General features: G+C 42.9%; 1 protein-coding gene across 1 annotated transcript in view; it reads right to left on the bottom strand.

Annotated features, from left to right (window-relative positions):
• The window catches only part of HK3 (hexokinase 3), an 81,203-nt gene extending 66,898 nt beyond the window's left edge, over positions 1-14,305 (bottom strand). The window contains exon 1 of the mRNA XM_088465475.1: positions 14,240-14,305. Within this exon, the coding sequence (XP_088321601.1) occupies positions 14,240-14,290 (51 nt within the window). The 5' untranslated portion in view covers positions 14,291-14,305. The remainder of the gene's footprint in view (positions 1-14,239) is intronic.
• Positions 14,306-14,627: the final 322 nt, after the last annotated feature.

The following is a 14,627-nucleotide window of genomic DNA, read 5'->3' as shown; positions in this document are numbered from 1 at the left end:
ACCGCAGCTCCAGCAAAAGGCTGGGTATGCTATAAGGACAAGTATGTGCAGTTTAATATTTTGAAATAACCATGATGGAGGATGCAGGACCAGACAGAGCTCTGATGGGCCTGGATACTAGGGTGCATGGCCAAATCTGGGAGGCGTGGCCATGCCCCCACCCCTAGAAATGTAATAAAGTATTATGCGTAATGCAACGCTGCACACTCAGCACGGGGGGTGGGCTCCAGGGGGGGCGGTCAGTGCAGTCATCCCTACCTGTAACCTCCTCTCTTCTCACTACCATTGGTAGCACCTGTATAGCAGTGCAGCTGCTGCAACACATTGGCAGTGAGAGTAGACTGCTGATGTGCCACTGCGCTGCTATACAAGGCGCAGCCAGCGGTAGTGGGCAGAGCAGTTAGGGCAGTCGCTGATCTGGGCCCCCACCAGCCCCACCAACTGGCCTGGGCCTGGGTAAGTAGTACCTGCCCCAACCCCGCCTTTCAGCGTCCCTAGGAGGATGGAGGAAGAAAGCCAGCAGACAGGATTCTGCGAGAATACACAGAGTGGCTAAAATCATCTCCAGATAGTATTAGAGGATGGGAACAAGCTTTGTAAAGCATAACTTATAAATAGAGATCAGACTACAGTCCCCATTGAGAATAATGGTGTATTTAGTGTCATTCAGCCTAGTTCATGAGATATCTCTGATATCTCCTGTGTTAAGAGGGGTATCTACTACAAGATCTGAAAACGACTGCACGATTACGACATTGTAATTGTTCAGTCATTTGTCATTTGTGTGATGAGCCTGCACTGAACGAGCAGACGTTCAGTGCAGGGTCAATCAATCATATGGAAACATGCTGAACCTGACGATATCGTCCGGTTGACCAGCATGTTGGAAAGATGATAGATGTCTAAACGACCAGCGGGCACACACATCGCTGGTCGTTTTAGACACTTGCAAACGATTTGCGAACGATTGAACGATCAAACGATCGTTATCGTTCAACTTAATCGTCTAGTGGATACCCCCCTTTAGACTTGTATAATATAGCCCCTATACCTAAATCATACTGAAATTTTAGATAAAAAGGACTTGATAAACATGTCATTATTTATCAAATGGTGAAAAGCTATAACTCTGGCTAAAACAGGTGTATTTGCTGGAGATAGGTCATTTTCTTTTTGCATTTTGCCCTATCTACTGTATTAAGGGGATAACCCTAGCGATAGCACGGCTATTGCTGGAGGTTACTGCTGCTGGAGAAAAGATTTGCTGGGTCTCTCATAAACTACCACAATTCTACTTATGTTTTTGCCATTCGAAAAAAGAATTAAAAACTGCTGTATTATTTGAAAATAGTTCTACAATAACATATTTTATATTGCTGCAAAAATAAATATGTCCCTAAAATATGGAACATAAAAATATATTGCATTTTCACATTCACATAAGAAAGAAAGAAACATTTTGAAGTTAAAACCCTTTTAAAATCTTAGTCTGTCCCTAAAAATTAGGGGTAATTTCATCTACACTCTTCACCAATCACTCATTGATCCATTTTCCTACACCTAAAACATATTTAATATATTGTATGCTACTTGCCCTTTAAGATATTCCCCTATTTCAAATGTGTAAATGAACAAATGCGATTTGATAATATTTGTAGCATGGAGACATCAGTCCTATTTTTCTAACACAGCTAAACTGATGTCTTCCGCTATATAATGTGGCATTCAGTCCCCGAGAGTTCCCACTGCATTGTACACAACTTATGAGATTGACCTTTCTCTCGCTGCCTCTGAGCCAGTGAAGCAAATGGATCAGCACTAAGAAATTTGCATCAGTCCCTTCTCATCAGGAATAAAATATAAGGAACGCTCCACACGGAATTGTAGCGGGGTCCGGCAGAGGTCGTGGGCATGGGGTCTGGTCACAAAACCACACTATAACTTGAAGTACGGAGATTGAATTGAAATAGAAGATATGAATAATTAGTGTTTAGTAACTCTCACTTAGTAGTCATTTAGGAATGATGTATGTTGCATTATGACACCTGGCATTGGCTCATTGCAAATGGGGTTTATTTATAGCTGTCTTTCACATCTAAATAAATATAAACAGCAAGAAAACTAAGTGAATAATGTCTGGCTTGTTCTGCCTTGCTGTGTTTGTAAATGTATTTAGTGTAAAGGCAAAATTAGATCATAAAACATTCCTATACTGAGCTAACGAGTTGCATTAACTACATGCTTATGAAGAGTTAACTCTTTGTATCCAGTATGGATTGCCATAACACCATTGATTCCAACTTCCAATGTGATATTAGTCATACTGTAGTAAATCTCTCATTCAGTGATCAAGTGGTAGCAGGGGATCATTGCCAAGAAGATAATAATAATAATTTTATTTATATAGCGCTTTTCTCCCATAGGACTCAAAGTCACTTTACAGGCATCAGAAAACATGGTACATAGGCCCTGATTCAGGGCCGGATGCTCTGACAGAGCGCTTGCTCTGAATCAGGGCCGTCCCTGCTCCTTTTTGGAGCGGCCTGCTGGCCGCTCGCATAGCTGTGGGTGACCACCCACAGCTATAGCGAGCGGCCAAAATGATGGTCGCGATGGTCAAGACCATCACGACCATCGGGCTTGCGACGAGACCCTGCGGTAGGGTCTCGCTGCCGCAAGCCCAGGAGTGCTTTTGGCTCTATCAGAGCCAAAAGCACTCCCACTGACATCACTAGGGCCCAGATGGTAGGTGTTCCCATGGGAACGCCTCCATCTGGGCAGCAACGCCCCCGGCATGCCCACCAAAGGGGGCGTGCTGTCAATCAACATTGACAGCACGCCCCTTTTGGTGCGAGACCCATAGCAACGGCTTGGCCGTGGCTATTCGGGTCTCGCGCATGCGCACGATGGAGCTCCCTCCGTCGTGTGCATGCGCACTAGGGCACAATCAACCCGCTTGTGAGCGCTCAGCGCTCGCGAGCGGGTCAGAATCAGGCCCATTGTACAAGGATTTGGTGTTGCAAAAAAATAGAAAACCACACCGAGATAATTAAAATCAACCGAAACCTAGAGAGCACAATAAGCATATTGCAGGGTTGGTGCAGACATTTTGGGAATTAACTTCTATGGGTTAAATATTGCACCCACAAAGGTACCAAATGAGGCAGCCATCTTGGGCGCACTACGTAGGACTACCATGGGTGGAATAAGTTACGCCTAGAAGACACAAAATGGGTGTGGTTGCAGCATCCTGACGCTAGGAGTAAGGTCCCACCATAATAGTCAGGTCCATGTATTTTTTATCCCATCCACGAGTGTACCAGGTGAGGCAGCCATGGTGGGCGCACTATGAAGGTTGCATTGTGGGAGATAAGCTATACAAGAACCCAAGGCATATGTGGGAAAATTGACACATGTGTAGCAGTATGATATACCCTGTATGAATAGATCCACATAAAGTACATCCTGCCCATGGAGGATGAACTTTAGTGGATGTATAGCACACCAGTATAGCATACAGTGGAAATACATTTTACAGAACAGGGAATAGTAAATACAGCAAACAGGTCATGACATTTACAGGTGATAAACATTTGAAATATGAAATGCACTGAATGATAGATCCACGCGTTTGTTCATCCTGCCCAAGAAAGAACCATCCGGGGCTGCTATCTGGGGCGCACTGCGTAGGTTACATCTGGCAGGGTGTGCAAGCAGCGGACGTATAACCTTCAGGTGGAGAAAAAAATTAAAAAAGAATAAATGGTGACCGCATTTTAAGTTAAAACCATGTTAAACTTAATCAGAAATTAAAAAATGATAGAGTGATCTGCAAAAAGCCACAGAGTCTCCTTCACATAGCAGCCGATCCCAGTCTCAGGGTAGTGTAAATGAAGGTGGAGTGGCAGCATGCCTGTGCTGCTATGTTTGTGAGATGGTTTAAATTTTGGTTACAAAGTAGTCCAAAGTCCAAATCCAGTTAAAACTCCGGTTCTAACTCCATGCTTCAGATGGCATGCTTACGATGCAGGCTACAGTGGCAGGCCAAGCCTGTGTGTGCAGGCTTTAAAATGACTCCCTTTTGCAGGAGAAGCTAGGTCAGCTGGTACAGGGGGAGGGAAAGTTTAAGCAGTTTGTTCAACAAGCTAATTAATGGTGGGGAAGATGCAGCCTCACAGTTGGAAAACAAACTTTCAATACAGACTATTCTTGCAGTGAAAAGCATCAGATATGGAAGATGGCATTAGTTTACGCGTGCGCACTGGTCCCAGCATACAGTCATCAGTCCAGAAGCCTGTGGTCATCCGAAAGAAAGAAAGATGAGAGAATGCTCTGAAAATATCCACATTAGCGCATGCCTGTCAGCTACACTATAGAGGTAGAATATGTGTTATGAACCAATCTTCAGGCTGTCGGCTGTCAGTTCTATCAGAACTAGTGATATCAATAATATATAAAGCTGAAAATGACTCATTCCTAGTGAATTAATTTGGTTCATCCAAAAAAACTGTCAGTCTCCATTGTGAGCAAGTTACTGTTCCACGTAGGTTAGGTCTTTCCAGCATTTAAGCTGTTGCAACCAATCACTATGGGATCTGCTTGATCTGATCTGCTTGTGGTGCCACAAGGCAGGGGGCCGTAGAGAGCCCGACCGGGCTCGGGTAAAGGAGGGGCATGGCCTAATTGTGGTAGGCGTGGCCACTCCCCCTTGACAAAAAAATAAAAATAAATCACTAGCCCGGTGCTAAGCGCTGGGGGGGGCGCAATCAGTGTGATCGCTCCCCCCCACAGCCATAGGAGACTGCTTCGGCTGCTGCAGCAGCCGTGAGCAGTCTCGCACTGCTTTGAGGGAGGGGGGGGCGGTGCCTCTAGCAAACCCGGGCCCGGGTATACTGTACCCGCTCCCCCCCCCTTTCGGTGCCCATGGCGGCACCTATTAATTTTCTCTTTTATTCCCTTCTGAGAATAACTGCACTACATCTTGCCTGCATGCCAGTATTTTGTACAGGAAGCTCGTACGGCTCCCGATTGTGACCGTTGATCCTACATAGCAGCTAGAGGTGGTGTGCCCGCTGTTGCTGTATTGTAAACAGCTAAGTCCATAGTTGCCAAATCCGCTTATAACAAGCGGAATTGGCCTTGTTTTTTTCCCAAGTTTTGGGGCTTGAGTAGCCGGGTACCGCTAATAAAGTAAGTACATGTTACATATCTGCTTCACCAATCAATTTATTTTTATCTGCCTCTATGTTTATCTCTAGTTATATAGTTTTGGCTAACTAGAACATAACTTGTTTAAACGATGAATAGAAGTTACATTTTCCAATGTGTCTTTTTTTTTTCTTATACCAGACAGTCCGAATTCTAATCTACATTATTAATAATAAGTGGTCCTACCTGCCAGTGTAATCACATATAAATGGCAAATACTGTATCATGCTGATTCTGTAGTACAGTTATTTTGTATTGAGGTGTTTGTTTAAATTACCCTTTTGTCCTGCACTTTGCCATGCACAGAGGGCCTGATTCAACAGTGCACGCTAGTGTGCTGCTGATTGCAGATTCCCGTTGCTTGGGAATTTGCGCATGTGAAGGACACGTTCTGCGCATGTGCAGTAAGAGTCCTGCGATATCACACAGTGTTTGTGGGGCGGTGAGGGGGCGGATACTTGTAGCTTCCTCTTATTTCATCCCCAGCATCTCCTGGCCTCCCCTATCTCTTTCCTGGCCCTTCCCCATGAGGCCATTCCACTTTTTTGGGTGCATTATGTCCCTTTGAAAAATGATGGGGGCACCAATGCTCTTTCTGACACAGGGCACCAAAAAGTCTAGTTACGGCTCTGCCAGGAAGCATGCCAGCAGGGAGTGCATATGTCTACTAGTGGTGATTGCTGACCTACTACACTGAGCACTGGCGCACCCGTTGTCACTGTACTCCAGTCTGACCCTCATAGAGGCCATACAGCTCAGTTGAAACCTGCCCAGCCAATTCACTTTGGCTGCAGGCTCTGGACCCTGCTAATCAGTTTCACCATCTAGCGAGAGTGCTGTGATTGCTGCAGAGCCATAAGGGTGACCATTACCAGGGTTCCTTGACAAAGGCCGTACAAGGCTGAAATGCGTTGGAGACACCTTTTGCTAGCAGCATTCACCACCATTTGATAATTTGGTCACATGACCCAGGATCTGCCAGTGAGCAGAGCAACATAACGAATACCAGGACTTCCAAAGAAGAAGCAGAGACCAGAGCACGGAGCGGAACCAACTGGACATCCACAGGAGGCGTGGGGACGTTATCAACAGCGGCGAGATCAGGGAAGTCTCCCCCGGGTTGTGGAGGGAGTACCCAGCAAACGGTCTTACGACCTGAGCTGCGGCAGCTCCCTCCCCTGACAATTGCAAATCCCCAACACCTGAGTCTAGCGGCAGGTGACTTTCCAGTACACCACCACTTTGATCCTTTTTGCGGATAGCACTGGACTGGGAGAGACACCGATCACATGCACACCCGTCCTCCCTTCTGTATGAAGATAACCCGGGCAACGATACTCACTAATAAGGAACAGGACACAAGCGCTTAAAACTTTCCACACTTTGGCACAGCAAGTATTCAACCCCAGAGAGATCACGGGACGCCATGCTCTCTGTTGCCACTTTTTCTCTGCAAGAACTGACTTTAGACACATATGGCCACTGTCAGGATCCAACCTGGGATCAGCCTTTACTCACCGCTGTACTGGTGTCTTTAGGCTCGGAGGCGTTCAGACGTCAGTGGCAGGTTATGTCTAAGGATTCTCCCCAGGGTCCGGTAGGAATTTCATGCGTGCATCCTGACTCTTGTGTTAGCAGGTATGGGCGCAGCCATGTTGGTTCATATCACCTGATCGGTCTCCTCCAATGGCAGTCCGGCAGTCTCTCAGCTGATTCCATGATCCAATGACCAGCTGCCTGAGGGTATTTAGGACCGACTCCTGCAATAGAAAGTTGCCTGATCATCAATTGTCACTCCTAGCGTACTAGTAGAGTCCTTGTTCCAGGTTCCCTTGGTTCTCACATTCAGTTTCCAGTGTTTCCTCGAGCAACAGTGCGACCAACATCCCTGCCTGTGTGCCTAGTCTCCAGTGTTTCCTTTGAGGGACAGTGCGATTACATCTCTGCCTGTGTATTAGTTCCAGTGTCTCCTTTGAGCAAACAGTGTGACCAACATCCCTGTCTGTGTATAAATTACCAGTGTCTTCCGGAGCAGCAGTGCGTCTACATCATTGCCTGAGTGATTGATCTCCAGCGACAGTGTATTTACATCTCGAGTGCTATCCCGTGGTGCTAAAGGGCATCAGCATGCCACTCCCTGTGTATTCCTCAAGTGCCACCCTGTGGTGTCAAAGTGCATCCGCACGCCACTCCCTGTGTATTCCTCGAGTTCCACCCCGTGGTGTAAAAGTGTGTCCGCACGCCACTTCCTGTGTATCCCTCGAGTGCCACCCGGTGGTGCAAAAGTGTGTCTGCACGCTACTCCCAGTGCATTTCTCCAGTGCCATCCCGTGGTGCAAAAGTGCATCAGCCCATCACTTCCAGTGTACTTCTCAAGTGCATTTCCAAAGTACCTCTCAAGTTCCATCCGGTTGAGCAAAAGTGCATCAGAACGCTATTCTTGGAGCACTCCTCAAGTACCATCCTCTGATGTAACCCCTTGTGTAACAGTGCCTTTGTTAGGCACTTCCCCATGGCCATTGATATCTTGAGTCTCTATTCCCACGGATCTTGGATACCTAGTCAAAGGACCGCGACCTGCCTGCAGGGTGCAGCTAAACCCATATCCCGCTTGGAGGGGTCACTGGAGAACACCTCCCTGCAGGTTAGACTCCGCACCATTGACTAGGTCTTGACAACGTCCAAGATCTGTGGATGAGGAGTTCTGATATCCAGGCCTCTCACCCTGAATTCTTAACAAGCCCAAGACCACAACCCCTCAGTAGAGGATTCCACAACGGCAAACTTGACAGCCACTAGATTTGTGTCGATATAGAGACAGACAACTCATTCTTTCCATCAAATGCTTCTAATTGACGGCAATATTGATACATGTGGCTGCTAACAGATGTCATATCAAGTATAACCCTCTAATACCAGATTGTGAATTTATATGTATACATACTGTTTTGATCTTATTAGTAAAGATTCTTACCTGTAACTACATTGTATGATTAACAGGATACGCATAGTGAACATATCCCCTTTAGGGTGTGTTACCCGGCGAGGTCCTACTTCTAACAATGGTATAGGATACACCACAGTACTCATAGATACACAATTTTTTCCCCGAATATTATTTTATTAGGTACTATTCTCTCTACTATAGCATACCAAAAAAATTGTTGGCATTATCTTTAGGTGCAGCGCTAGGCATAACTCCTTTTTTAAACACTATATACAGTATACTGTATTTCAACTGCATTTTTGTCCTTATTGGTACACTACATTGAGTGCATTTCTGATAACCACTCTGAGGTTTTCCTTTTCATAATGTGCAACCACCTCTTCTTCCCCATGCTGCCACCTTCAACTTCCTGTTCTGCCTTCTCCATCTCCTCCTCCTCCCCATACTGCTGCCTCTTCCTCCTTCCTGTGCCCTGTCTCTTCTTCCCCGTGCTTCCACCTGTGCATAGTAAAAACAATAGCAGAGTTGATAGGGGGCTGAGCCTGGAGTCACTCAGGGCGCCCGGCTGAGGCAAGTAATCAGAGTGATCAAAACAGGTAAGTGTCCATAAATTCACACACAAACACAGAAAAAAAGAATTGTTTATTTTTTGTGGAGTGCACTTTGGGGGTTACACCACCCTTTAACAGACTTATGACAGAGGCGCACGCTTGGCCCTGCTCCTTTGTTGATGCACGTGCGGCTACAGTACACACAATTCACAACACAGAAAAGAAGAATTTTTTATTTTTTTGGAGTGCACTTTGGGGGTTACACCATCCTTTAACAGATGAGCCAGCCGGCCCTTTACTTATAACACAGGCGCACGCTTGGCGCTGCTCCTTTGTTGATGCACGTGCAGCTACTGCGCATACATTTCACACACAAACACAGAAAAAAAGAAGAATTGTTTATTTTTTGTGGAGCGCACTTTGGGTGTTACACCACCCTTTAACAGACTTATGACACAGGCGCACGCTTGGCGCTGCTCCTTTGTTGATGCACGTGCGGCTACAGTGCATACAATTCACAACACAGAAAATAAGAAAATGTTATTTTTTTTGGAGTGCACTTTGGGGGTTACACCACCGTTTAACAGACGAGCCAGCCGGCCCTTTACTTATGACACAGGCGCATGCTTGGCGCTGCTCCTTTGTTGATGCACGTGCGGCTACAGCGCACACAATTCACAACACAGAAAAGAAGAATTTAAATTTTTTTTGGAGTGCACTTTGGGGGTTACACCACCCTTTAAGAGATGAGCCAGCCGGCCCTTTAGTTATGACACAGGTGCATGCTTGGCGCTGCTCCTTTGTTGATGCATGTGCAGCTACAGTGCACACAATTCACAAACACAGAAATAAATGGTTTTTTTGCACTTGGGTGGAGCACCCCTGATGGGCAGATCATCCCCTGGACAACACTACAGCACCCCTTAAGACTACAGCCTTTATGGGACACTGCACAACACAGCCCAGCCAGTCCCTATAGACTTTTGGAGTGGACACAGCCCCTATGGACAACTGACTGCACAACACAGCCCAGCCAGCCCCTATGGACAACAGCAGCACAACACAGCCCAGCCAGCCCCTATGGACTTTGGAGGAATGGACACAGCCCCTATGGACAGCAGCAGCACAGCACAACACAACACAGCCCAGCCAGCCCAAATCCCACCCTCCCTCTTCACTGTCCACAGCCAGAGTGAGAAATGGCGCCGACGCGGGGACCTTTTATAGAATCCAAAACCCGCGAGATCCGGAAGGCGGGTTGATGACGTTTTGCCTCGATTTCAATTCCGAATCAGGCGGGAAAACCCGAGCCAGACTCGGTTCCCGGCTCGGATCGGGGAGGCTCGGGGGGGTTCAGATTTCAGAAATCCGAACCCGCTCATCCCTAGTGTAAATACACTATTTTTGTAAAAATTTCTATAGGGCTTTTTTTGGACGCATACAGATCCAGTTCAGCATGAGCCCCTCTATTGGTATTTCACACCGGCTTTTTGACAATTACAATAAATCACAGCTCATGATGCATGAAATAATTATACAAATGAACTGTATATGTGGGGGACGTAAAGGTAAAGTGTCAGAATTAATACCCGCATGAACAAGGAGTGCTGTGAAAACACAGCTCAGATTGCAGAGCTTAATAGAAATGATCTTCAGTTGATGAAATTAACAAGCAGAAACGTGTCATATTGATTTAGGATCCAGCCCAGTCTAATTACAGAATGGAGCACTCCAGTAGCCATACAGTGTTAGACATAGTTGTTAATTATTATAACTACAGTAGCAGAGAGCAAGTTTTGGAGGCCTTTGTTCACAATTAGTCCAAATGCACAGTAAATATAAATAGCGACCTTATTTCATTGTACACCAGCAATGGTCCCTATTTTACAGATTGCATTTACATGTTAAATATTTTAATATACAAATGGGTAGGGAGCATCAGTGGAGTGTCATCTTGCTGCAGTACTACAGGAATCACTTGCGTTACAGAAACACTGTCTTCAAGGGTTGCATGCATTTCTATGTTACATGACCCCATAAGTTATGCATTTGCGGAAATTAAAGAAGTGAAACTGGACTTTTAAGAACAGATCATTCTGCAAAACTATACTTGTTATCGACAGAAAACTTATTTTAAAAAAGATATAGGGTACTCACACGTGTTAGAGATATAAAATTATATAGGGTACTCACACGTGTTAGAGATATAAAATGATATAGGGTACTCACAAGTGTTAGAGATATAAAATGATATAGGGTACTCACAAGTGTTAGAGGTATAAAATGATATAGGGTACTCACAAGCGTTAGAGATACAAAATGATATAGGGTACTCACAAGTGTTAGAGATACAAAATGATATAGGGTACTCACAAGTATTAGAGATATAAAATGATATAGGGTACTCACTAGCGTTAGAGATACAAAATGATATAGTGTACTCACAAGTGTTAGAGATATAAAATGATATAGGGTACTCACAAGTGTTAAAGATAGAAAAATTATTTAGAATGTCACTGCCTTATGCTTTTCATGTAATACACTATCATGTCACTAAACAATATACTGTAGATGTTAGTCAGCAGATGGCGCTGCTGATATTTTACTTTATGCCAACAGCACAACCAACATTCTTTAAGTCAACACCCTAATGTCGACATGTTGACATTCATCAGAATGTTTAATAGATGAAATGTCAACATCCACAGCATTGGCACCGACATAATGTAGACATGTCAGCATTCAAAACATGTCAATATTATAGTGTCCACATTTTGATCGTTGACATCCTGAATGTCGACATATGGACATTATGGTGTTGACTTAACGAATGTCGACATCCTGACTGGAACCAAATAAATGTACAATTGCTAAATAGGAAAGGTTTTATATGTTGGATGACATATGTTTAAGAGAAATCTATTTCTTTCGCCCTATATTATTAGACTGCTAAACCTTCATAGATTATTTTTGTTTCCATTTTATTTCGTTCTCTAGGCTGCATTATTTATAAAAGGATTTAGTTATGTATTTCTCAATGCTTAGAAGAAACTTCGCATACAGGGAAATCTAGCTCAACTCCTACAGACAAATAATGAAATGCTTGCCAAGATACCAAAGCCTCTCTCAAATATTGGAACAGAAACATATAATAATCTTATGTTATGACATTAGCTGTTTAAATCACATGACTAAGCAGTCGAAATTGTAAAGAAAAATCAGCAAAGCTGCTGTATATGTAATAAGTTATTTTTCTAGCTACATTCATCAATTTATGGAATGTTTTGGAGGATCATGGAATTAGCAGAAAAATGTATTACATCTTTTAATATCAAACATATCTACGTAGGGTTGTAGCTTGTTGGTGGATCGCTGATAACATCAATACTAGGTCTAAAGCCTGCTTTGAGAGAACACATTATGGTAGAAAGGAACAGTGGTCTTTGCTATAATATTACAAATATTAATTTAATGCTATATTACAATTATAGTAAAATTAATACTGTCTGTCAATGTAACTATTATTAACTGTTTGCTGTAATATGGTGTTTACAATTTGCACAGATGACAAATGGACACTCCTACATTTTTTCAGGTTTAACCTTGATCAAATATTAGCTGGCATATTACTATAAGTCCTGGGTTAAACCTAATGTATTAGAAGATATTAAAAAATATTAGAAGGCAAAAAGGACTTGTCAAAATTAGGCTATAAATGCTGTACTGACTCATTAATATTCCATGATAAAACAGTAAATAAAACAAAATGCATACCCTTGATTTTCGTCCCCCTGTGTTAGACATTGCTATAAAGAGCACATATATTCATAAAAAGTAGTGTATTACACTTTAGAATAACGTTCTGCAGTTACCAGAACTGCATAAGAGCAATTATGGACTAGGGTTTTTTTCCAGTTATTTTTTAAATTGATTTTCTAAATTTATATTTTCTGGTATGTTGCAATGTAGTTCACCTTTCTGTATCACTAAATAAATACAATGTAATTAGTGAAAACATACACCAAATATATATTTAGCGGCAGAGGCTGAAATGACAAATTAATATCTGGAAGCAATAACTGTCTCTCCCAGCTTCTGCTCACTAACATGAAGCGGAAATCAAGATTTAGATACTGTTTGACAGTCTTTTTAAAAACTTGTATTTGCTGCATATTGTATACGTATTTATTTTTTTTAGGATTTAATAGCATGTTCTTTTCTCTGTAAAAATGGTATTGTATTTACATAGAAATGGTATATTTTTTACAATATTTGTTCTTTTCACTTTACTTTCAACAAACAGACATTTGCATCATATGCAAAGTGTTTCATTAACTTATTTTCAACTTTAACATTTTTTTTAAGATGTGTCCTAAAATGTAGGAGTTTTCAATGCTAAATTCAGGTACAACTGAAAGCCCAAGAAAAAGCACACCTATGGGGGAGGTGTGGCCAGCCCATGAAGGGGGTGTGGTCAGAATTTAACTACCTAGTCCACATCAAACTCCCCCATTGAACCTCCCTCAATTAAGTCAGTGTTTGGTTAGGCACAGCTGTCTATAGTCAAAGCTAAGCCTGAAAAGGAGATTGTGGGTACAGTAGTTGTGACACTGACACAGAGGGGATGCAGAAGTGATTTCCCCGTATCCATTGTATGGGTACTAGATCTGCATAAAAGCATGATGGACAAATACTCTTTTATTCTACATTATTTGCTTTGTATTCCTATGTAAGGTACATACTTTCTGTAAATTGATTTCAAAGTTCACATTTTCCAGTATGTTGCCACATTATTTGTCTAAATAAATGAATAAATATTGCAACCAAACTAGAGTGTCTACTGCAGACAGTAATGCTTCCACAAATATTGTACAATGAAATATTCCATAAAAAAAAAGAAAAATAGTTAAAAATCATTCCATAGCCTATTGTATGTTACATTTCAGGACAGGTTTTTACATCAGGGTAATAAAAGACTCCAGTTTTTAACATATCCTACAATCTGCTTAAGTATTTTTACAATTGTACAACATGATTGTCAAGAAAATGGATACTATAATGAATAGCAAAGCAGATAGCAGGACTGATTCTGATAGGCAACTCAAAGTTTGCAATTCCAGACGTTTCCAGCAACGGGAAATCCATGCGATCAGCAGCCTGTGTCCTGAGTCGCTACATTATGCTACCACAATACTCCCAGCCCTCTACGTATGAGAGCAGCTATCATCATCACTATCACCTGCCTATCACTATCACCTGCCTCATCCTTTGTGCAGGAGATCCAACAAGGATCAGTGCAGTCCAACTACCATGCTTGCTTATGTTCTGGTATTTCTAAGTGCAATTTATTTTAATATTTACTTGAGGTATGTGACCTTTTCTTTTATCTAGCACTCTCCAATCAACATGTGTATGCATTACTGTAAACCTGATGCTAGCTCTGTAATTTAAGTTGCAATGCATAATTATATAAGAAATGATGTTTGAAAAAAAGGTTCATTGAAATATCAGGTTCCACAGTCAATGTTCTCACCTCTTCACTGATGGCTTGCTGAGCATTCCTCCCTGCTCCTGGCTTCTCCATGTCTTGATGTTTCTGATAGAAACAACAGCAGCACAGTATGATGAGAAAGCAGAGAATGGATAAAACAGGAACAGAAGAGAGACATTGGCGATGCAATAAATTACATAAACAAGAAGTGTCAACACTGAATAACACATGATTTCCAATCTCTGGGTAGGGATAGTCTTATAAGTCATACAGCATGTCCTGTGCGAGGATGAAACTTCACAAGAGGAAATGATAAACCGCTGTTATTACATAAGCACAAGGGAAATAACCTGCACCAGAGTACATCTAGCTACATACTGTATTCCCACATGTCCCGGTTCTCCTAGGACTATCAACTTTTTTTTACACC

The sequence above is a fragment of the Taudactylus pleione genome, unplaced genomic scaffold, assembly GCF_031769625.1.
Source record: "Taudactylus pleione unplaced genomic scaffold, aTauple2 ptg001990l, whole genome shotgun sequence".
NCBI lineage: Eukaryota > Metazoa > Chordata > Amphibia > Anura > Myobatrachidae > Taudactylus > Taudactylus pleione.
Note: the sequence above shows the minus strand (reverse complement) of the source record. Positions and strands in the feature narration are given on the sequence as shown.